Source organism: Mirounga angustirostris, unplaced genomic scaffold, assembly GCF_029215605.1.
Source record: "Mirounga angustirostris isolate CCGP_5_RB_7025 unplaced genomic scaffold, mMirAng1.0.hap1 SCAF_8, whole genome shotgun sequence".
NCBI classification, from domain to species: Eukaryota; Metazoa; Chordata; class Mammalia; order Carnivora; family Phocidae; genus Mirounga; species Mirounga angustirostris.
Window position 1 is genome coordinate 65,337,098 of NW_026991716.1, and position 24,304 is coordinate 65,361,401.

Below are 24,304 nucleotides of genomic sequence, written 5' to 3' on the forward strand. Positions count from 1 at the left end.
GAGATCTTTCTGGGTTAAAGGGACATGTAATGTGAAAAACTTTGGGTTTCGTTTTAATTATCCACTGTTCTCAAGAACAATAACCACGAACTATTTATCCTAGGATCTCAGAAACTTTCTTCTGTGAATGGATGTGTGAATGCCCTTACACATCTTGCCCTGGCTGAGAGACTCAAGAATTATTTCTGCTCTTGGTCATTATTTGTATCTACCAAACTGAGGCATTTTGGGTGCATCGGTGCTAGGACCTGAGTGTCCCAGGATCAGCTGGTGGAGGGAGAGCTCTGAACGCAGGGGCTGTGGGAGGTAGCCCGGCAGCTGCTCCATGCAGGCTTTGCATTCAGGGCTTCCGTGAAGGATTCCAGGAGCATCCTAGGGAAGCTCCATGCAGTGGCTCACGTGTGGGATGAGGGCCCGGGTTGAAACTCTGGAGAAGGCTAAAGGTACCTGGCGGTCCAGGCAATATTGGGGTTCCCTCATGGAAGCAGGTAGGTTAACAGCCAGGAAGCACAGGATGGCAACAGGGTAAAAACAAGACATGGGGCCAGAGACAGAGGGCAGAGGGCAAGGGCAGAGGCTGGGAGAGTCTCCTGGAAGGAGAATTCCTGTGGGTGCCTCAGCTCAGAAGGGACACTCCTAGCAGAGCCAATAGGACATGTGAAGGGGGCATTAAGAAGTTCAGGACTTTTGTTTCTAAAAGTGAACTTTTTTGGGGGGGGACTTTCTTTTTTTTTTTTTTTAAAGATTTTATTTATTTATTTGAGAGAGAGAGAATGAGAGACAGAGAGCACGAGAGGGAAGAGGGCAGAGGGAGAAGCAGACCCCCCGCTGAGCAGGGAGCCTGACGCGGGACTCGATCCTGGGACTCCAGGATCATGACCCGAGCCGAAGGCAGTCGCTTAACCAACTGAGCCACCCAGGCACCCGGGGGGGGACTTTCTAAGAATATAACAAAATACTATAGGAAATTTCACTTGGTGAAATGTGAAATCTAACAATTCATTTAGGATTAAACTTAAGTGTGTTGTCATTTTTTCTAAATAAACAACCTTTGTATAGCCAGTAGGAGGGCTGATAAGACTCTTTATAGGGCGCCTGGGTGGCTCAGTCATTAAGCATCTGCCTTCGGCTCAGGTCACGATCCTGGGGTCCTGGGATTGAGTCCCCATGTCGGGCTCCCTGCTCAGCGGGGAGTCTGCTTCTCCCTCTGCCCCTCCCCCTCCTTGTGCTCTCTCTCTCTCAAAAATAAATAAAATCATAAAAAAAAAACCCAAAAAGACTATAAAGAGGCAGTAGACAGACTTGAAGAAAGCACACAGAACTGCCACCGAGTTCCAGCTGCAGCCCTAGGTGATTGTGTGACAAGTAAAAGGTAAGTTACTTACACTTCTCTGAACACAGTTTCTCCAACTGTGTAATGGGGAGAAATACCTACTTTGCATAGTTCTTTATTAAGATTAAAATTAGTGTCAATTAGTGTCAAATAGTGTCAATTAATAGTTATTGTTTTTATTGTCACTATTGTGATATGTGACATCTACTACCTTTTCAGAGCTGGCGACTAAATGGGAGTCTTCCAAATTATGCAACTTTCCCGATAAAATGAGTTTGCTCTGGCTGGAAGCATCCTGGATGCCAGACTGTAATTAATTTCTTCTTTTTTTTTTTTTTTTTTAAGATTTTATTTATGTGACAGAGAGAGCACAAGCAGAGGGGGAGAGAGGGAGAAGCAGGCTCCCTGCTGAGCAAGGAGCCCGATGTGGGACTCGATCCCAGGACCCCGGGATCATGACCCGGGCCGAAGGCAGCCGCTTAACCGACTGAACCACCCAACCGACTGAGCCACCCAGGCGTCCCGAGACTGTAATTAATTTCAATGTTCACTGTTACCAGCCTTGCAATCTACCCATTTTTGAGGAGACTTCTTAGGAATTCAAGGAGAGAGTGAGTTAGAATAAGTATGTGTAGTTTTGCATTTTTGAAATCTTCAACCTGCACAGCTAACTGGCATAAAAGCCCTCCATGCTTCTAAAGAATTTTCAGAGCAGCCTAAATGAAAGACAACTCTAGCTGCCAGGATGCTGGCAGAATCCTGAGCAGCTGTGATTTTATTTGGTTTTTCAGTTGATAAATCACAGATAGTTCTAACACTGGTTTATACTTTCTATATCATAGATTCATTTATTTGGGTTGTTTTCAAAAGCTGAATGACAACCACACGCAGTGATAACCCTGTGTCACTTCTCTTACGTGTCTGCCCCTCTACAGATGTCATTTGGCCTAACCGATTACTGGCCCTCATTTAGAGACACATCCAGGAATTCAGATGCTGATCTGAATGTGGAATGATACTCACCTAGAAATCTCATGAGAAGTTTCAAAATTTCTCCTCTTCTCTTTAGTCTAAAAGTAACAACGGAATCATATTCCCCCCTCCCAGGATTACCACCACAAACTACATTTCCACCCTGACGTTATGCCAAAAGAAAACAAATGAAAAAGACTTGATTGGATTTTGTTTCAAATTTTGCAAATAGAATTAAATAAGTGGTCTATCTGGGCATTGCCTGTAAATATGGTAAAATCAGGGCATAGAAAAGAAATGCTAAATCCTCTGACCAAGACTGCCTTAACCTTCCTCTTAGCTTGACTAACTCTAGACCCCTGACTTCCCTTTTCTTAGAGTAGTTAGTTTAGGGGCACCCTGGAGGCTCAGTCATTAAGCATCTGCTTTCGGCTCAGGTCATGGTCCCAGAGTCCTGGGATTGAGTCCCACATCGGGCTCCCTGCTCAGCAGGAAGCCTGCTTCTCCCTCACCCACTTCCCCTGCTTGTGTTCCCTTCTCGCTGTGTCTCTGTCTGTCAAATAAATAAATAAAATCTTAAAAAAAAAAAAAGAGTAGTTTACAAAACTTGTAAATTCATTCTCTGCTCCTTTGAGATGTCAATCTTCTTTAAAGCTTCTTGCCAGTATTACAACTCAAGACTGTCTTCCCCAAGGACCTAGGTTCTGTTCCTTCGAAACAGAACCATCAAAGAAGAGAGCACCTCCTATCCCCCAGTCTCTGTGGCAGGGTAGGAGCCTTGTTCTAAGTTGTAAGACAGGAGGGGGACAGGCCATGTGGATGGTCTCATTTTCTACTTTATCCCAACCTCACTAAGATCTCACCTCTGCTCTTGCCACTCTGCTAGATTGCTTCTGCGAAGGGTTCTAGGGACCTCTTAAATGACCTCCACCCATCGTTCACTCACAGCTGCTGAAATTGCTGTCTCTCCTTGCTCTTCTCTCTTCCTGGCTTCTGCAACACCATCTTTGGCTCCTTTCAATGACAATCCTTCTATTCCCCATGAAGTGTTGGGGTTCCTCAGAGATTCAGTCCCAGTTCTCCTTTTCTCCTGCCCTACACCTTGTCCTGGGCCATTTTTTCACCTGTTCTCTGGTTTCAACTGAAGTTTCTCAAATATATATTTTCCACACTGGCCTCTGGCCTCTACTTCATAGGATAGTAATCAGTTTACCGAATGTCCATTTCTGTAAAACTGGTTTTCCCAAAAACATTTTTGGAGTATTTTTATATCCTTAAGATAGCTTATTAATTTTTGCTTTGTTTTCTGCATTAAAAAACTTAAATGAATTAATCTATGTAGCTTTTGTAATTACCTATATCTTTTTGTTAAGTATTTTCAAAATTGGCAATATTTTAGGAATGATGAACTATATATATATATATTTTTTTTTTTTTTGAGAGAGCGTGCATGAGTGTGCACGAGAGGTGGGGGGAGGGGCAGTGGGAGAGGGAGAGAGAGAGAATCTTAAGCAGGTTTTACGCCCAGTGGGGAGCCCTTTGGGCTCGATCCCAGGACCCTGAGATCATGACCTGAGCCGAAATCAAGAGTCCGGCGCTCAACTGACTGAGTCACCCAGGTTCCCCCAAATTATATGTTTTCATTTTGTAATTTTGAGAATACTTTAAGGACTGTTTAGTACTTAGTTTGAAGACTTTTTGAGTTTTACAAAATTTTATTACAGTTTAAACTGTAAAAGACCATAGTCGTAAAAAAGGAAAGGAAGAAAAGAAAAGAAAAATAGGACACCAAATTAGGTGCACATGGACTGAACAGGGGCTTTTAGACAACGTGGCTTCGAAGGCGCTGGCTCAGCATGCCTTTCCCTTCCGGGCTGAGCTCCCTTCTTTCCCTACTTCGTGTCCGAAGCTGCTGTAACAGTGAAATAACTGAAGTACCCTGAAACTTCCAGAAGTATCTGCATCTTCCTCCTGCCCTTTTTGGAGGAGCCGGGCCCCACCCTTCTCTGCCAGGTCGACCACGGAGACTCCCCAAGGTACCACACACTCAATAGCGCCATCTGTCGAGAAAGACTGTCATGACATCCCCTGGCCTCCAGAATGAATGAATCTCTCTTTTGTGAGTCGTAATCTTTCTGTTCATATCCTGATCGTTGTATTTAGTAGACTTGATTATAGCTCTTTGCATATAGATCTGTTTCTCTTGGCTGATAGGCATTTAACTCCTTAAGGGCAGGAATCCACTTTTGGGGTTCTAGTGCCTGTAATAGTGCCTGGCTGGTAGCAGATAATCCCTACTTACTTAATATATGAATGAACAGGGACCCAATCATGATTGCATTATCATTTACTTGTCTAACTTTTCTGTAACAGCAAAGATAAGGGCCAGAAGGAGTAAGACCCTGGTGGTTTAATAAAAACCATCCAACAATTGGAGGGGGAGACGAACCATGAGAGACGATGGACTCTGGAAAACAACCTGAGGGTTCTAGAGGGGAGGGGGGTGGGAGGACGGGTTAGCCTGGTGGTGGGTATTGAGGAGGGCACGTTCTGCATGGAGCACTGGGTGTTATGCACAAACAATGAATCATGGAACACTTCATCTAGAACTAATGATGTAATGTATGGGGATTAACGTAACAATTAAAAAAAGAATGTTCACAGCAGTTTAGTTCATTAATAGAAACTGATACAAAACAAATATCCATCAATAAAAGAATAATACAGTTAAAAAAAAAAAAAAAGTCATGCTAGAGCACTAACAAGTCCCCCTAGCAAATAGGGATTACCTGTGGGCCAACCCAGCCAGCTGCCTGCATTTTTACGGTCTGTAAGCTTTTAGGTTTTTAAATGGTTATATAAGTACCTACATATACTATCCTCGATTTTGCCCTTTGCTCACAGAGCCAAAAATTTACTCTCTGGCCCTTGAAGGCACACTTTGCTGACCCCTAAAATGCAGCAACTTTGTCTGATTTACCATTTGCTCTTGGTGATGGTGTTTTACAACTCCTGAGAGTTAGAAGGTATTGTATAGAAAATGGATAAAACAAAATGATGGTACTTCCTGTTTCCTATGTAGCATGACATCCTCATTTCGTCATTCTGCTTTGTTCTCTGGCTATACAGAATTCCCATTTTCAGAGCCTCTTTAGACCAGATTTGTCATCCTAGTGATTCCCTTATTAATGAGTGAAATAAAACTTTGATATACGCTCACTACCTATTTGTATGAAAATTATTGTTTTTCACATTTTAAGGATTATTCTTTGATAAGGGTTGGACGAGGTTGGGCGAGGAAGGGATGGGTAGGGCTGGTGGATCCCAGGCCTGGGCAACACTGGACATGAGGTGGGAGAACCTCCACTGTTGTGCAGTCTGCTTCTGATCTTCTGTTTCTCCCAAGAAGGTCGTAAGGAAGGGCAAGGGGTGAGACACACAGTAAGTGTTGCTGTATTTGGCCATTCTGGTTGGGAAAAGGTTAAAATTATAGGATGCCCTCTCTGTTTTCCAGGCATAGATTCTTGGGATTCTCTCCCAGAGACAAAGCTGGGTATTTATTCCCGGCACATGGTACTTCCTGCAGCCGCCCCTTTTCTCTCTAAAGTTTTCCCGTTTTAATTCTCTTTCAGGGAGAGTTTTCTCAACAGGTTGGACCAGTACCAATGAGTTCAAGCAAACACTGGCAAGATCAAACATGAATCAGGGAGGTTTCTTGTATTTGTTAGATGACCTTCTGGAATTTTCTGGAATTTTGATTCTAAGTGCCCCTCAGACCTCTTTTACTACATGCTGGGGGCTGGGCACTATTGTACATCAGCCCAAGCCTTAGACACTAGAAAAGGCTATGCCAGCAATTGAGCCAGGGGCTGTGTAAACTGGAATTTGAGTCCAAGGAACCTGAAGTAATTATCTTCATTTGGGGTCCAGGGACCTGAGAGGCAACATGATCATTGGTTGCACTGGTTGGTTGTACTAGGAGGACATTTTAATCAGCTTGCCTGTCAATCACCATGACAGCTTACCTCCAATTTACTACCAAAAAGAGAAAATCTGGATCAGTCAAGTCACATTGAAAACCTAGGAGCAAAACAGCTGTCATATTCTAGATTAAAGGAAAAAAAAAAGGAAGAATACTACTGAAAATCATCTGCATTTGTTCTCTCAATTTATCTTAAAATCTGGACACCCACTTTTTTCTATGATCACAATACTAATATTGTGCATGTTCCCCCAAACTAAAATTATACAGGAGAACTCAGGCTAGAAACACTTTACTGTATCTATAGATTTTTGGTTGTTTTGTTTGTTTTTTGAATAGTGTATTAAAATTCAGGTTCAAGAAGTTTTATAAGATAAGCAGATTAATAGATATAAGAAGTTCATTACCTCTGTTGAGAAGCAATGGTGGTGAGTGTTTTAGGGTTGGGGCCGTCCCTGCCTGGACTGGAACAGGATGTGAACAGGGAGGAGGAGTGGTGGATAGTGTGAGGATGAAGTGGGGGTGTGCAGGTCTGTCGTCAGGGTGGGTGCCTGACTGCTGCTCGCTCTTGGGTGGCCGCCTCTCCGTCCTCCGCCGCCACCACCCTCCCAACGGCAGCTCGCCCTGCTGCCACCAACATGTGTGTGCCTGGCATCCTGTCGCTCCAGCTCTGGTGCGGATGAAGTTTCTCCAGGACGAAGCTCTACTCAGGCTCCCCTGAAATTCTCAATTTGGCCTCCACTTTTGAGCTTCAGTGTTCCCCTCTTCATTGTCCAATTTTAGCAAGAAGAATTTCTTCTTAGTAAGTTCTGTCCACTGCCCTCCATCCTGCTCTTTCGCTATAAATTCCCACTTGCCCATGCTGTACTTGGAGCTAAGTCCACTCTCCCCTACGTCAAGACTCCACTGCAGTGGTCCCTACATCCATGGAGATGGCCCTCCTTGAATAAGGTCTTCCTTGCCATTGTGCCAAGTGTCACTGAATTTTTTTTTTTTTTTTTTGGTACTGGCCATCTTGTTGGCTGCTCAGCCCTCGCCACCACCAACCACCACTGCGGGAGACCAGCCCAGAGGGGCTAGAATTCTCTACATTAATCTCTAGCCCTGAATTCTCTCTTGCCTTCAGACACTAGGTCTCAATGAAATGGGATTTAAAGGAAAATTCAGTGCTTTCTTCATTATGCCTCAGTGATTCCCAAACTCAGAAATTTGCAGCTAAATGTGGCACATCAGAAAGTGCTCATTACACAGTCTTTTTGAATGAAACAGGCAGAGGTCTGATCGTTCTGATCTGCCTTTGGCCATCCTGCAAGTTCTTTTGGGTAGGGAGTGACTTCCATGTATTCATGTGTTATATGATGGTGGATGAATGTCTATTGTTTTGGATTAAGCATGTAGAAGATGGTCAAGGTCTGATAATCAACCACTTGCTGGTTACTTGGGCAAGTCTACCCTTTGCCTCTGGGGAAATAACTAAACCAGGATCTCTAGGGGGGCAGTGAGGAGCTCACCTCTACTCCCTGCCTGTTTGTACCTTCTTCCTTCCCCACCCCCTGTTGATTGGAAGGAATGCTTTTGGGGGCAGGTTGGCACAGTGCCTTTCCCAGTAAATAGGAACCATTTTAGGTATTGGATTTATCTATTTTGATATATATAGAGTAATCTGTAAAGTTACATTGTTATATATTTTTAACTTTTATAAAATCCTTATTTGCTTTCTAATTCTGCTGTCCTTAAATTCTTTGGTTCAGGCTTTACTTACGTCCTAGCTGGCTCACTACAGCCATCTCTTGGCAGACCTCATCCATCCATCCATCCATCCATCCATCCATCCATCCATCCAACCATCCATCCATTATTCTGTGAGTTTTCAATGTATCAGAAATTCAGTATCTAGTAAGAAATAGCGTAAGGTAATGTCCCTGGCTGTACCATGTGCTCTGGCCTCCCCTGTTGTTCTACCATTAAAAGAATAAATTGCCCACGTACCCCACAGTACACGAGGCAGTCTGGAGGCGTTTCTGGGATAGCTCCGTATAAATTTGGCTCCAGCAGGGAGTGAAACCAAAGTTAACAGCATTTCGTTTTGGTTGCTTTTGGCTTCTTAGAGGAAAAGCTACATAGTCAAACCAGTCCCAGGAAATAAGCATAATTTCCGTTCCAGCCTCCACACAAATACCCTGTCAGGGTACATTCTATTGTTCTCAAGGGTACCCTATGCAGATCACAAATTACTAATCAAGTTAATAACGACAACGTTACAATATTAACTACCAGTATTCCTTAGTTGACTACGATGTGTCCAACGGTGTGCTGGGTGTTGCAAACTTTCTTTCAGTTAATCCTCACAACTGTTTACTATCACCATTTTCCAGCTGTGGAAATTGAGTGCTGCTGTTAGCGCATGGGATTCACATTCAAGACTATGGCCCCCCAAAGTCATTGCTATGCTGCGTTTCCTTCCGGCATCACCAGGGTCCCCTCTGCATCTCTGGCAATGGGACACCAGCTTCCGGCTGTCAGTTTCTAAGGCACTACTTAAGTGGTCCCTCCATTGAGAAGCCCGTCTTCATGTCAGCACACTGGTGTTCTCCCCTGTCTCAACCTGGCTCCTGGTGCTGACCTTCTCATGTTGTTGGATGGGTCTCTAAGTCGCCTGTCAGCTCTCCAAAGGAGGAAGGAAGGGAGGAGATTGGACCCTCACCTCTGTTATGCTTTCCAAGTTCTGTAGCCGTCCCTGTTCATTGCTTTCAGTTGACTGAAGAAATTGGTCTCCTGATCCTAACTGGCAGGCACCCTCTGGTTCCTTCTCAGTTCTGAGGTGGTTTTCAGGGGAAGAGGCAGTCTATTACTAGCATTTAGGAGGTCTTTGATTTTTTTACGGGGTCCTCAGGGCTTTCTTAGCTGCCCCTGTTCAGAGGTAAGCACTCCCGGACTTAGTGCCTAAGGGTGATCTGTCTTTTTAATGAGCCTGTTTACTGAAATAGGAGGCAATTTTCTTAAAGTTGCTCAAAGTTCTGCTCTGTCAAAAATAAGTGTTTTCCAACTGAGCCTCTTTGTTTGCATTTTGCCCAAGGCCTTTTCCCTCTGCCTTCATTGTTGGTCCACAGAAAGCCAGAGAGGATGTTAAAGATTCACTTCACTAATTCATAGCCAATTAGGAAGCTTTGTTTTGAACCCGACTAGGTCTCCTGGGCAGTAGATTCGGAGCCTTGCCCCTCGGCACCCTGGGGAATTTATTGGTTAGCAGACAGAATTTTGAAAGTAATGGCTGCAGCGGTTCCTAGTCTGGGCGTAGCTGGTTAGAATGGTACACACAGTGTTTTATTATCAGAACGATATTTGCTTTCTATTATGTAGCTTTGGACTAACCCCCATTATCTTTAAAAGTTTTCACCTCTAACACCTCTCTGTTTTAACCTGCACACGGAAGCTGATGTAGGGTGTACAAATGGGAAGGGACATTATTTTCTTCTTTCTTTGGTGATGGTGCAGTGGCTTTTTTTCCAAGTTTGGATTTTGGTCTAATGGTTAGTTTTCTTTCCTCAGGACGCTGTTCCGTTTCATCCTGAATTGGTTATTAGGAGGCCATTCTGATAGTTAACTATGACTGGAAGGTTTCTTAGGTAGAAACCCTCCAGGTTGTTGCAGTTTGCTAAAAAAGTGCTTCTGACTTCTAGCAGAATGCAAATTAGCTTGGCTGTGGGGAACATTAAAAAATAACAACAAAAACAATCTCTTAAGGCATAGCAAAAGTTGTGTTCTGAGGGTGAAATTAAAACTCCCAGATTGTGAAGCATGAGGTGTGTTTGTTCTCTGCTTTTTGATGGAGGAAAACTTTAACCTGCGTGGTTTAGGACCCTACCTTTCTAATAAGGTGATCCATTAGCTTCCAAACTGTTATTTATTTAACAAGTGGGATTTTAATTTGATTTTTGTGGCCTCAAAGTTGAACCGTTTGCTAAACAAACAAACAAAACCAAAAAAACTCTCACCATTTTCTGGGTTGGATTTTTTACCTGGTTCAATGTCAAGAGAGTAGCTGTCTATCTCCAGGTCAAGTCGTTGGGCTGCAGCAGAACGAAAATCTTCCAAGACCCCTTGCACAGCCTTGGTGAGGTTATAGGGCACCGACTTAGCAAACCTCATTTTGCTATTCACGATCACACTCCCATTTCTGAAGTTAAGTATTTCAAGTTGCTTAAATCCCGTAAGATTGGAGCGCAGATAGGGAACCAGCTGCAAAACAAAAGATGGTTCACCCTTAACTGTGTTCTAAGTGCTCAGCTGCTGCTAATTCCATTTATACTCACTTTTCATTATCTGAGGCATAAATTTCAGTTTCTTTTTGATTGTCTTTATTTTTGTGTTTGGATTTAATGTGAAAGCAGAACACGACTATTTAATGATCTATTTGCACTGATTATGTCCCATATTTCCACCTTTCTATTTGTCTATTGAGATGGATGGCAGTGATTTTCTTCATGATGAATTGTGAGAACAGAGGATTTTTTAAAAATCTAGGCCAATGTTATCAGCAAAGCAGGAATGACAGGTTCAGTTATTTAAAAAAAAAAAAAAATTCAAACAAATAAAAACATGTTCCAAACTGAGCCCAGGAGCAGACTGACCTCCGCCTGTATAAATCTATTTGGAAGCAACCAATTGAAGTGACCTATTGATGTGAAGCTTACACATCAGCTTGTCTGTCTATGCAGGACATGTTTCACGGTCAATGCATAGGCTGTGCAATGGAAACAGCAGGGAACTGACAGTCAGGGGACTTGGGTGTCAGTTCTGGAACTGTCCCCAGCTAGCTGTGTGACCTTCATCAAACCATTTATCCATTGTATTGTACCTCAGTGCCCTTATCTGAATTGTAAGGAAGAAGAAAAAGTGGTTCCCTAAGGACCTTTTCCAAATCGTAATTTAATAATCTCAAAAGTCTGCCCACGGGCATTGTGCTTCAGAGTCCTACAGCTGCGTATTGTGAGCCACCACCTCCCCTGAGATCCCTTTTCAGAAATGTCTGAAACTCAGCAGTGTCTGCCTTGTTCTTGGCGCTGAAAGTTAACCCCTTCTTTAATAAACTGAAACCTACGAACACAGAGAGTACACAGATGCAAGCTACAATCTCCCAGGCTTAGCCCAGGTCTACTTTTTCTTGTCCCTGTCCCCACCGCACCAGAATTTTGACTCTAATCTTGCCCACATGCCAGTAGCTTCCCCCCTCCCACAGGTTATTGTAAAAATAAAATGAAATTTTATACAAAGTGTGGAACTTCTCAGTCTACTCTCAGTACTCTCCTACTTATATTGACTGGGCTCATTTTTTGCATCTTAGCATTGCATTGGCCTCTGGTGCGAATTCCCTGTCTTTAGGATACAGATGATTAGCTGCTCCCTTCTCCCAAATCCATTTTCTTCTTCGCAGGAAAGAGGCTGCCTCGCTAGAAACCACATTTCTCAGCCTCCCTTGCAGCAAGATATGGCCATGTGCTAGTTCCCATCAACATAATATGAGTGGAAGAGATGTGGGCAACTTTGGTATCACTCACTTTCTTATGAGACTGCTTGCCCTGGGCTTCCTCTCTTGCCCCTTCTCACAAATGGAAACAGGGATTTACCCGTGACTCAGCTTTGTGTGAATGAGCAGACACCACTGGGGTTGTCAGAGTTCTAAGACAGAGGAAATGTGAGTCTCTGGATGACACTGTAGAGCAGAACTGCCCTACCCATCAAGTTGAAGAGAAATAAACTTGTATCTTATTTAAGTTACTATATATATATTTTTTTGAAGTATAGTTGACATACAATGTTGTATCAGTTTCAGGTGTACAACATAGTGATTCAACAAGTCTATCTGTTATGCTACACTCACCAAAGTGTAGCTACCATCTGTCACCGTATGTAAGTTACTATATTTTTGATCTCTTCAGTATGGAAGCTCAGCATGTACCCTAATTAATACACCTGAGCTAGGTGCACTGGGACTCTGTTCCCTGAGATTGTCCCGGTATCTACTCACCTCACCTTACTGGGGTGGGGGGACATTGCATAAAGTCTTCCTTTAAAGTTCACTTGAAGACCTTGGTTTTTATGTGGTTTTAATGTGCATAATGATTTAATTTATATGAAGCTTACAAATATTTTTTCTGTTATTTTCAGAAATTCTAGGATTTTTGTATTGTGTACTTGACTTTAATTGGCTGTGACTGCATACAGGTATCACATGGTTGAGCATTTCTTATTATATGTGTGTTTCTTATTGTACATGTAGAAACAAAATAAACATGTGAGTTTTGGGGGTATTGTATAATTAAAGATATATGCCATCATGATCTTCATCTCATTTTCTTTGTTAGGGATGAGGGATGATATGCCATTTAGCTCTTTTTTAGTTTTACAAGAACTTAAGGGGAACTAAGAAAGGAGTCCTTACACTTGAACTCTCAGCCTCATCTGTTCTGGACCCTTCGAGTTTTGAATCCTTCTATCTGATGGCTAGAAAACAGCCTGTGGCATTATAACTTAGGGAAAGGTTGCTCATGCTGCTTTTAAATTCCACATTCAGTACTTGGGTGGCTATGTATTATTCCTGGGAAAACTACATTAGGAATAACTATAATGAAAAGATCTTAAGGATAAGATCTCATGGGGCTGGGTGGCAGGGTCTGCCTGGAGTGTCCACCGCAGAACTCACTTGCTTATTGGATCTGAATCCATCCCCACACTTTAGCTGAATACCTTCAGCAACAGCTATGTCAGAGGCTTGTCTCTTCCAACGTTCATTGCTCAAGACAGCCAGTGATGATATTATAAAGTAACAAGAAAAAAAGAAAGGACATGCAGGGAATTGGAAGCAGTGCTTACTCACCAGCTGTATGAATTGTTGCTCCAGAGCTTGGTACTCCAGAGAGCTCTTGTTGAACAGGTTGTTGGAGAAGGGCATGTTAGCGACTCGCAGACTGAAGAAGACTACCAGTTCTTGGCCCTTGGCGGCAACGGTCATAGAGTTAGTGGTGATGTACTGTAAAGCTGGATTGGGAGTGGTAGTCTCCAAGAAATGACCTGGGGTAGAAACATCCACACTGAGTCTTGGTACCTCAGAGGAGGCAGGAGTGTTAGTTAGAGCCATTATGTCTAAGTCTCTCACAATATCTTGGCTGCCTGAAGATGCAGTTGAATGTGAAATTTCCAGAGTTGACTGGCTGATGGCAGAATAGCCATCCGTGGGGTGGTTAGTTCTGGGATTAGTACTGTCTGGTCAATGGGCATTATGTCTGTGGCACTTTGATCAGTCAGAGAGAAGATGCTGGATGCAGTAAAGAAAGGTAGAGTGCCTGATAGCGAAGCAGAGGCCTTAGCAGGTGAAGACCAAGAACTGTCTGTGGAAAAAGCTTCTGAGGCCAGTTAATTTTGTCCAGGTATTTTCCCCAAAGAAGAGAAAGCAAAAAAGGAAATCCAAAGTTAGACTTAAAACAATGCATTTGCATTGACTGTTTTAATGTCATATTTTTAAAGAAGAAATTGGTATAGAAAGGATAGGCAGTCCTGTGTCCAAACCTGTACTCACTTTATTCAGGCCCAAGTATTTCCAGACAGATGAGACTAAAAGACCACCAGTAACCTAAAATTTCTGCTTAGCCAGAAACAACACACCTAGGGACCAGATGGTAAAAACTGACTAGGTCACCACGGGGTGCCAAAACACAGATGGCATTAGAATAGATTTGTATCCCACATTGCCATCTGGAACTCCCAGCCAATTAGCTATGCAGATTGGGCCCAGAAGTTTTATTCACCTTCCAATCATGCAAGCCTGCATTTTATGCATTTGGATTTTTTGGATCCGAGTTACCACATTTTGGTAGTTTTACCACTTAAAATTTAAATTATGCTTTTCCAAAATTGGATAATCTGACTGAATAACTTGCCAATTTGCAAAATGATTTTGAGAAAGTAAAGGTGTGGGTGACACATATAATTTGAACTTTATATTGGCCATACAACTTGTTAAATATTTGATAGTATTTAAGTGTTTTTTTACTTTTACATGAGAATAACTTGATAATTTCTACTGCCACTTTGCATTTCTTCCTTGGGTAAGAACACATCAAACTTCTAAAGTCTATTCTCTTTTTGGTACAAAATTAAAATCAGTAAGTATTTATGAACTAAGAAAGTAGTTATATGAGACTTTCAGATAAAGAGATTGGTGGGTTATTAAAATATTCCAATAAACCTAAATCCAGAGCCACTGACAATATTTAAGGCATTAGGTAGATCAAAACAAGGAGCTTTCTGTGATTACTTCAGTGGCATTTTGGCAAATATGTGGGAAAGCTGGGTTGAAATCCGAATGCTAAGCATGATGAATGGACTGTCTGGATGCAGATATAATCTTTGGACTCTCAGTCAGCTAATTTACTAGAGTGCAATCACCCAAACTGAAACTCCAAGTGATAAACAGCTCTGAAAGGTGGAATCATATTACTTTTATTAGTTTCTGAAAGTAAAACCTGCTTGTTGGTGAACGTACCCAGCTTTCAGAGAAGTACCCTCCTTTCTCTCACCTGAGGAGAATGTCTGGGCATGTTCGCCCATAGTTATTCAACTGTCAGAAATGATGTTTTCTAACATCCACGATCTCTCTGGATATACACCCATAGTTTTATTCAAGTCTTCATTGCTGGGCTGAGTGTTTTCTATCTTCCCCAAATGCATACTTTGAAGCCCTAATCTCCAATGTGACAGTATTTGGAGGTGGGTCTTTGGGAGGTAATTAGGCCATGAAGGTGATCCAGCATGAATGGGATTAGTGCTCCTATAAGAGGAGACACAGAGATGATCTCTCCTTCTGCTATGTGAGGATACAGCAAGAAGGCATCCTTCTGCAAACCATAAAGAAGTGCCTCACCAGGGACCAGATCAGCTGGCAGCTTGATCTTGGGCTTCCCAGACTCCAGAACTGTGAAAAATAAATTCCTGTTGTTTAAGGCCCCCCACTCAATGGTATTTTGTTACAGGAGCCTGAGCTGACTAAGACATCCATAGAAGGATCTGGAATGAATAAATGAAAAGGTTGCAAGTACTATCAGTGATTTGATTTGACTTCTTTGTGTCATGGGGTAATGCCTATGAACCTATGTTCCTATGATGTGGTCTTTCTGCTCCTCCAGATGATAAGGGTCTGGGAAGAAGCACAATGACAGATATCTTCATTCTGCTCCTGGGCCAGCATCTTATTACTCACACTTTTGTTACTAGATAGACTTTAGCCAGATTAAAATAGTCTGCTGCCTTAATGTCACCAACCAAAAAAAGTGAATTTCTAACTCCTTCCCTTTGTGGCATTTTAAAATTAATCTTTTACATTCAAAATAAACCTAACAAAGTTCTTTCACTGATAGAACAGTTGGCTATTTAAATGTAGGGTTGCTAGGGATGTCTGGGTAGCTCAGTCGGTTAAGCATCTGCCTTTGGCTCAGGTCATGATCCCAGGGTTCTGGGATTGAGCCCTGCATTGGGCTCCCTGCTCCGAGGGAAGCCTGCTTCTCCCTCTGCCTGCCACTCCCCCTGCTTGTTCTCTTGCTCTCCCTCTGGCAAATAAATAAATGAAATCTTTAAAAAAAATAAATGTAGGGTTGCTAGATAAAGTGCAGGATTCTCAATGGAAAATACACTAAAAAATTGTTAGTTGTTTATCTGAAATTCAAATTTAGCTGGGCACCTGGTATTTTTCTTTGTTGAATCTAGCAGTCCTATTTAAGTGTGGTTTTAAAAGACTCTATTCTCTCTCGGTTTGAGATTGAAACTATTAAGGCTACGGCTAATTCTTTTGAAATAAAAATATTGTCAAACCTCATCACTACTTATAAATGTATTTTAAACAATTATGTTTTCATTTGATGTTTACATAAAAATTACACATGTCATCGACACAGGCCATTTCAACGTTAAGTTTTTTACACTGCAACAGAGAAGTCAAGCACTAAAAGCCAAGGCCATTTATTTTATCATATGGTATACAAAATGAGCAGATTCAAAATAACTTGACTTTTAGCTGTTATGTTACAGTGTGTGGGGGGTTCCTGTGAGGGTGTGGGGTGTGCTTCTATGTCAGTGTGCATGGTGGGGTGCTGGTTAGAATTCCAGCTGCTGGGTGTAGAAGAAATGGCTAGTTTGGCCACTTTCTGGGCAGGAGACCTATCCAAAAGCAAAGGCCACAGATAAAATGGTTTGAACCAAAGTATATGAATTCAGGTTTAGCTGAAACCCACGGTGAACATGCTGGTAATGGGTGAAGATGGGCACAATTGGGGCAGCCAGAAGCCCTACTAGTAGCTAAAGGAAGGCAAAGCAGAAGATAAGCAAGGTGTGAGGGACAAGTACAGATGAAAGAATATTTTAAATGCTTCTAGAAAAAGATACACACACTTGTCATAAAAATCAAGTGGTTCTATTTTATGTTTAAAAATCTAAAAAGAGATTCCACAATCTCTTTTAAATATTCAAGTGGCATGACCAACAAATTGCTTAATTCTATATCAATCAAATCCATTCTTATTTATCATAACAAGAAAATTATTACTTTCCTTTTTGGCATAGTATAGAGATACGAAATAAGTGTTTATTATACATTCATTCAACAAATAAATATTGATAGCCTACTATGTGCCAAGCACTGTTTCAGGTGCTGGAATATATCAGTGAACAAAACAGATGAAAGTTCTGACCCCAAGGAATTTACTGTCTAGTGGAGGAAGACAGAAAGTAAACAAATAAACAATGGGAAATATATAGTATACCAAGTTGTGATAAGTGCTGTAGAAATAAAGTAAAGTGGGAAATGGGGTGAGAACGTTGGGTTGGCAACTTATGTAGAGTGATCACTGAGAATATAATATTTGAGCAAGACCTGAAGGAGGCAAGAGAGTTTAGCCATGCAGCAAATGCAAATGAGAAAGCCAAAGGAAGAAGGGTGTCTTTCATGTTTCAGTAACAGATGGCTGGGAGGGCAGCATGGCTAGAATGGAGTTCTATACTATCAATCAAGTGTGAGGGTGACAAAAGATATATATATATATTTTAAAGATTTTATTTATTTATTAGAGAGCGAGCGAGAGAGAAACAGCGTGAGAGGGGAGAGGGTCAGAGGGAGAAGCAGGCTCTCCGCTGAGCCGGGAGCCCGATGTGGGACTCGATCCGAGGACCCTGGGATCATAACCTGAGCCGAAGGCAGTCGCTTAACCAACTGAGCCACCCAGGCGCCCCATGACAAAAGATATTTTTAAACACCCAAAGTCTCAAAAATTTCCTCCGAGGCATCCCTTTCTAGGATGTTTTCACCTAAAATGATGGTAAACCAAGAAATAGGAAGAAATGGGATACTGAAAAAAACTTAGGGAAATCCCCTGAGGTGGTCAAGAGGTCTTTCAGAGAGATAGGTACTGCAGAGACAAGTATATAGAATACTTGTATCATCAAACCCTCTGCCACTGTGGTAAATTGTTTAACTTGATGAAACTACTGGAGGATGTTCTCTACAAGACAAGAGAGTAAATCCAGAAAGAGAAAGCCTGAGATCTAGGGATCAGGGAATCCAACTCAGTAGAAAGGCCAAGGAAATTCTAAGGATGATAGCAGAGGAGAGTCCCAGGTTACAGCTGTCCAAAAGGCTTAGAGAGTAGCAATCTAGAGAGAAAGAAAAGAAGGTCTCTGAAAATTGGAAGTGATAAGTTACCTGATGTGGAAAAGTATGTTGGAAAAGTCAATGGAAAGTTTGGGAATAGTTATTAAATACAAAGAAACGAAGCAAATAAAAAAAATCAAAGAAAACATTAACTCTAGGAAAACAGAAAGGAAACACAGAGCAAATAGATCAGCTGTGAATATATAATATAAATCCTGAATATTGATTTAATAATAGTCATCACCATTTTGGAAAGATGGTGGAAGCAGAAGAATGGTATTGTAGAAACATAGACCTTTATTTACAATAACAGAAAGACAATAAATGATATATAAAACTGATGACTCAAAAAATACATATTATTTAAAATTACAGGAAGAGTAAATGCCAGAAGAAATAGCTAACTGAGTTAAGAGACTAGTTTTGGTAAATGGGATTGCACAGTGGGGAGGTGTGAGATAGCAAAATGCTGTATTTGTCAGAACACTTTAATGTGACTTGACTTAAAGAAACTGATAAACATAAGTATTTCCCTGAGTTCTGTGAGCCATTATAGCAAATTATGAAATTGAGAAGGGGCTTGTTTTTTTTATTTTTTATTTTTTATTTTTCTAAATTTTATTTCTTTTAGTAAAAATTGTATATATTTAAGGTATAGAACATGATTTGACATACATATACATAATGAAATGATTGCAACAGTCATGTTAATTAACATATTTCCTCACATAGTTACCGTCTTTTTCTTTGTGACAAGAACACTTGAAATTTCCTGCAGTATTCAATACAGTATTATTAACTGCAGTCATCATGCTATACATTAATCTCTAGACGTATTCATCCTATATAACTGCAACTTTATATCCTTTGATAAATATCTTCCCATTTCCCCCAGGTCCTTGCCCCTGGTAACCACCAATATGCTCTCTGCTTCTAGGTATTTGAATTTTTAAGATTCCACATATAAGTATGATCATGCCGTTTTTTCTTTGTGGCTTATTTCACTCAGCGTAATGTCCTCCAGGTTCATCCATGTTGTTGTAAATGGCAGAATCTCCTTTTTTAAAGCTGAATAATATTCCACTGCAGATATATATATATATATATACACACACACACACACACACACACACACACACACACACATCACAATTTCTTTAACCATTCATCCATTGACAGACACTTACAGCTGGTTGATCAGAAGTACAAGTGATAAGTGATAGCTTGGGACTTGCGACTGGCACCTAAAGTGGGGGGCAAGTCTTGTGGAGCTGAGTGCTTAACTTTGGGGTCTGCACCGACTCTGGCTAGTTAGTGTTATATCCAGAGATGTCCAGATGATGTCTGGAGAGTTGGAGAACTGGTTGACATTGAAAACCCCTCCATACATTTGATGTTAGAAGTATTGTGAATAGAGAAATAGTTTTCCTTTTAGTAGCTAAGCCCTCAGGAACTTTGGCACCCATGAGCCCTTCTGAAAATAATTCTCTCATGATATATTCCAGCCAACTCAAAGATAAAATAGAGAACTCAGGAATGTAGAAGCTGTGGTAGAAGGTTTGAGAGTGAGACTTAAATCCACTTAAATATGGAAATCTGCCCAAGAAGCCATAAAAGTTGTGACTACAGAACCAATTTTAAACTTACGAAATGTGACAATTGTAAAATACTCACCAAACTACCAAAACTGGGATGTGGGGGAGTGAAGATGGCTGGATTATGAGTGTTTTTTTTTTTTTTTTTAAGATTTTTTATTTATTTATTTGAGAGAGAGAGAATGAGAGACAGAGAGCATGAGCAGGAAGAGGGTCAGAGGGAGAAGCAGACCCCCCGCTGAGCAGGGAGCCCGATGTGGGACTTGATCCCGGGACTCCAGGATCATGACCTGAGCTGAAGGCAGTCGCTTAACCAACTGAGCCACCCAGGCGCCCGGGATTATGAGTGTTTTGATAAATTTATCTTTCATAGCAGTACATCAAAAATGCCTAGTGTTGATACATATAGTATAAATGATAATAACTCCAAATTAATGTTTTAGGTAATTTTTCTTTAGGGATTTCTTAAGAATGAATATGTCATTAGGTAAGGAAATATTTATCTGAAATCCAGCAATTTCTTGCATGTCATTTCAGTTTCTTTTTCTTCTATTAAAGTCAAGTAAAATTAAATGCAGTCCATTTTATTAGGATGACATTGCAGAAAAATTCCACTTTTATAAAAGTACTTCTATCTATCCTTTTATCTTTTTAATTATATTGAGAGATATTTGAAATGATAGGTATCATTTAGTTATTTCTGAGTGGCAAAATTTTAGCATTGTTATTCACTTTCTTTCTTTCTTTTTTTTTTTTTGGTAGTTTTTTCCATCCTTTAACATTTTATTTTATTTTATTTTTTGAGAGAGAGAGAGTGCACGCATGTGGGGGGCGGTGGGGCAGAGGGAGAGAGAATTTTTTTAAAACTTTTATTTTTATTTTTATTTATTTTTAATTTTTATTTAAATTCAATTTAGTTAACATATAGTGTATTATTAGTTTCAGGGGTAGAATTTAGTGATTCATCAGTTGCATATAACACCCAGTGCTCATTGTATCAAGTGCTCTCCTTAATGCTCATCACCCAGTTATCCCACATCCCCCCACCCACCAGAGAGAGAGAATCTTAAGCAGGCTCCATGCCCAGCATGGAGCCCAATGCAGGGATCGAACTCATGACCCTGAGATCATGACCTGAGCCAAAATCAAGAGTCTGATGCTTAACTGACTGAGCCACCCAGGTGCCCCTGGTAATTACTATTTTTAAAAAGCCTACCGTTTAGTCATTCAATATAAATATACACTTACTGTTTTTCTCATTGATATAGATATTTTGTAAACCTCAGATAAAAAAATACAGCTTCATGGTTATCTGGAGTAAATGTGAAATTTCAAATGTATCTGTATTTTAAGTAAAAGTCTTGAGCAGAGCCACCAAAGAAGCAAAATACTTTACTATCAATTCTTTATTGTTATTAATAATGTTAAATAACGTCTGGATTAAAATTGAAGCTGGTAAGAATCTTAAATTGTAAACCCTGGGGAACTTTGTTGTGTTTTCTTACTGTTTTAGTTAGATGTTTCTATGAGGTTATGCCTCAAAGTCTAGTCTTAGAATCTTGGGAGGCAGGATTGAGGATGGGATAGGAGGAAACTAATAATTATTTGGCACCTGTTATGTTTTAGGTACTATACATGGATATTTTAAAAAAATTCTCCATTTACTTTAAGCCATTTTATATTTTCCCAACTGATGATACACTCTGCATTTGCTACTTGATGTGAATTATTGGAGTCTTGAAGTATCTGACTAATTATGGCTTCTCAAATGATTTAACGGGGTAATTAAGAGAGGTAGCCCAAGGCTATAAGGATGAGTGTCCCCTCAACCAGTGGTCATCATTAGAATGAAATATCCATGTCTATGTATTCTAGCATGAGGCATTCTTCTTCCCAAAGTATCAACAAAGGCACTTTTTTTGCAGTTTGGTTTATTACACTTTTCCCTCACTTAAAAAAATGCTGAATGTGAGAGTTCTTATTAGACTTAAACTCTGCCTTACATAATATAAAAACTACAGATCTCAGAGCTGCAACACACCTGATTACTTTCTTTCTTCACTGTGAGTAACATATCTCTAATAACTTTCAATTTAAAATCAGACCCCTACAAGGAAATTTTGAGGAGGCATTTGGAAAAATAGCCCATCTAATTCTTTCCCTCATTTGTTGGTGGCCTTAATAAAATTTTTGATTGTCTGCTCTGAAGAAATAAACATTTTGGGACAAATGAAGTAATTGTTACATGGATATGACATGCAGTGATGCTGTAGCTTTTAATAGCATGCTCATAATTCAATTCTGAATGGCTTCTGAATTATTTATTCCAAGATTATTGAAGAAGTTGTTTTTCTAGCTCTGGCTTGCAAAGTGAAATAATCAATATTTTTCTCTCTATTAATAACTTCATATGTATCTAAGGAAATAATAAAGATTAAGATAAAATAAGATGTGAATTTGGGAATGTGGAAAGCACACAAAATATTACATGGTCATTGATGACCCTCACTTTCTGTTATTCATATCCCTGTATGGTCCCTCTTACATGCATAGAAGTGACCTCTACAGAATGCTATGGAGGTAATGATTAAAAGGCTCTGGTACCCAATTTCAATGAGAAGGGAGTTTCTCCACACCACCAACCACACCACCAACCACACCCCCAGCTGGGTATAACGCAATTCACCTCAATTCTGACACCATCTATAACTACCTGGAGATAGCACCAGATTCCACATGTTAAGGACTCAGCCCCACATGACTGTCCTCCATTTCAGATGCTATCTGTAAGCCCAGATTGTTACCTGTGCTGCCAACCCACTCGCTACATATTAGAGGCTCCCACAAACCCCTCCCCGGGTTTAATTTCCTACAGTGGCTCACAGAACTCAGGAAACCCATTTACTCACTAAATTATCAATTTATTACAAAGCATATTAAAGGATACAAATCAAGAGCCACATGAAGAGATATACACGACCAGGTCCTAAACAAAGGAGCTTCTGTCCTTGTGGAGTTTGGAGCCCAGCATGGTGGCATGTGGAAGCTTTCTGGCTCCCCAACCTGGAAGCTCTCCAAACCCCCTCCTTTGGGGTTTTTAAAGAGGCTTCACTACATAGACATGATCGATTAAATCATTGGCCACTGGTGATTGATTCAATGCCCAGTCCCTCTTTCCTCCCCAGAAATCAGGGGGTGGACTGAAATTTTCACCCCTTTATTCATGATTAGTTCCCCTGGCAACCAGCCCTCATCCTTAAGTGCCAAAAATCAACTCATCAACATAAACCTAGTTGTGGTGAATAGGGCTTGATATGAACAAGATCCTCATTTCACCTTTATGTCTCCGAAGTGATTTCAAGAACTGAGGACAAGAAGCCAAATATTATAAGAAGAGATGTTCCCATTGCCCTTATCGCTCAAAATATTCCAAGGGTTTTGGGAGCTGCAAGCCAGGGACTATGGATGAAGACTAAATACATATGAGAAATGTTTTGGTTATCCAAATAACCAAATATATATTTCCTGTAAATCACAATATTGCAATGATGTATGATTATGAGGCTAGGTCATAAAAGATGTTACTTCTTCTGCCTTTCTCTCCTGAGTCAATTGTCCTGGAGGGAATCAGCTGCCATGTTGTGAGGACACTCAAGCAGCCATGTGGAGAGGCCCATATGAAGAAGAACTGAAGCCTTCCTGTACCTAATTTGCCAGCTGTGTAAGTCACCTTGGAAGTAGCTCCATCAGCCCCTGTCAAGTCTCTAGAGGACTGTAGTTTTAGTCTCAGGAATGACCCTAAGCCTGAACTACCCAGCTACATCATTCCTTGATTTCTGACCTACAGAAACTGGGAGAGATAATAAATGCTTGTTGCTTTAAGCCACTAAGTTGTGGAGTAATTTTCTTTGCATCAATAGGTAATCAATACACACAGAAACCCTTAAAGACCTGAAATTGCAGGATTGTAGTTCTACCAATCTCTGACTCTGGCTTTTATCAGAATACCACAAAGAATGTTGCTTTTGGTTTAGAACAATTATTTTTAAACATGCCTTTCTTATTTTATAGGAATGCATCATAATTTACATAAGATAGGCTGAAAGATTATATCAGTATTCTGATCTGCTTTGGAGACACTAGGTTCCAACCTATTGATAGGGAAGCTTTTAGAACAGGGTATGGGTTTGTATTTATGATATGAAGAGGGGAAGAATGAGTAGAAAAGACAGAGAAAAGACAGATTATACATTCAGGAACATGGGTTCTAAGATTGGTTTTGCCACTCTGAATTGCATTTACCTAATCTAGGTTGCAAAAGGCAGCCTCCATGCCAATCAATCAACTCAGTACCCACTTTTTCTAACAAATACTTTGTAATGCCACCTGTATGACCCTGAAGTGACCTTAATCAAGAATTTAACCTAGCTAATATGCACTTCCAAAAAAGTCAATGCATTGTTCAAACTGTGACATAAAGGAGAAATAAAAGGAAAATAATTTATAATAATGCAATATGTATTTCAAAAGGCATTACAACACCATAAGACACAATAAAGCAGTTAGAAGCTTGTACTTACATGTAAATATCTATAAATACCACTGGGTTCCACAGCTACAAAGACAGATTGATTCAGCTGTTATACTGGCAACATAAATACCATGATCCCCACTGTCATAAGAGAAGTGATTTTCTAAAATGATGGTTAACACTTAGTAAAGTTCAA

At 40.6% G+C, this 24,304-nt stretch overlaps 1 protein-coding gene across 1 annotated transcript in view; it reads right to left on the reverse strand.

Moving 5' to 3' along the window:
• IMPG1 (interphotoreceptor matrix proteoglycan 1) overlaps window positions 1-24,304 on the reverse strand; it is a 166,161-nt gene that overhangs the window by 14,394 nt on the left and 127,463 nt on the right. Inside the window, exons 12-13 of the mRNA XM_064597788.1 lie at window positions 13,165-13,358; window positions 10,307-10,526 (exon numbers count right to left, since the gene is read on the reverse strand). Coding sequence (XP_064453858.1) covers window positions 10,307-10,526; window positions 13,165-13,358 — 414 coding nt within the window. The remainder of the gene's footprint in view (window positions 1-10,306; window positions 10,527-13,164; window positions 13,359-24,304) is intronic.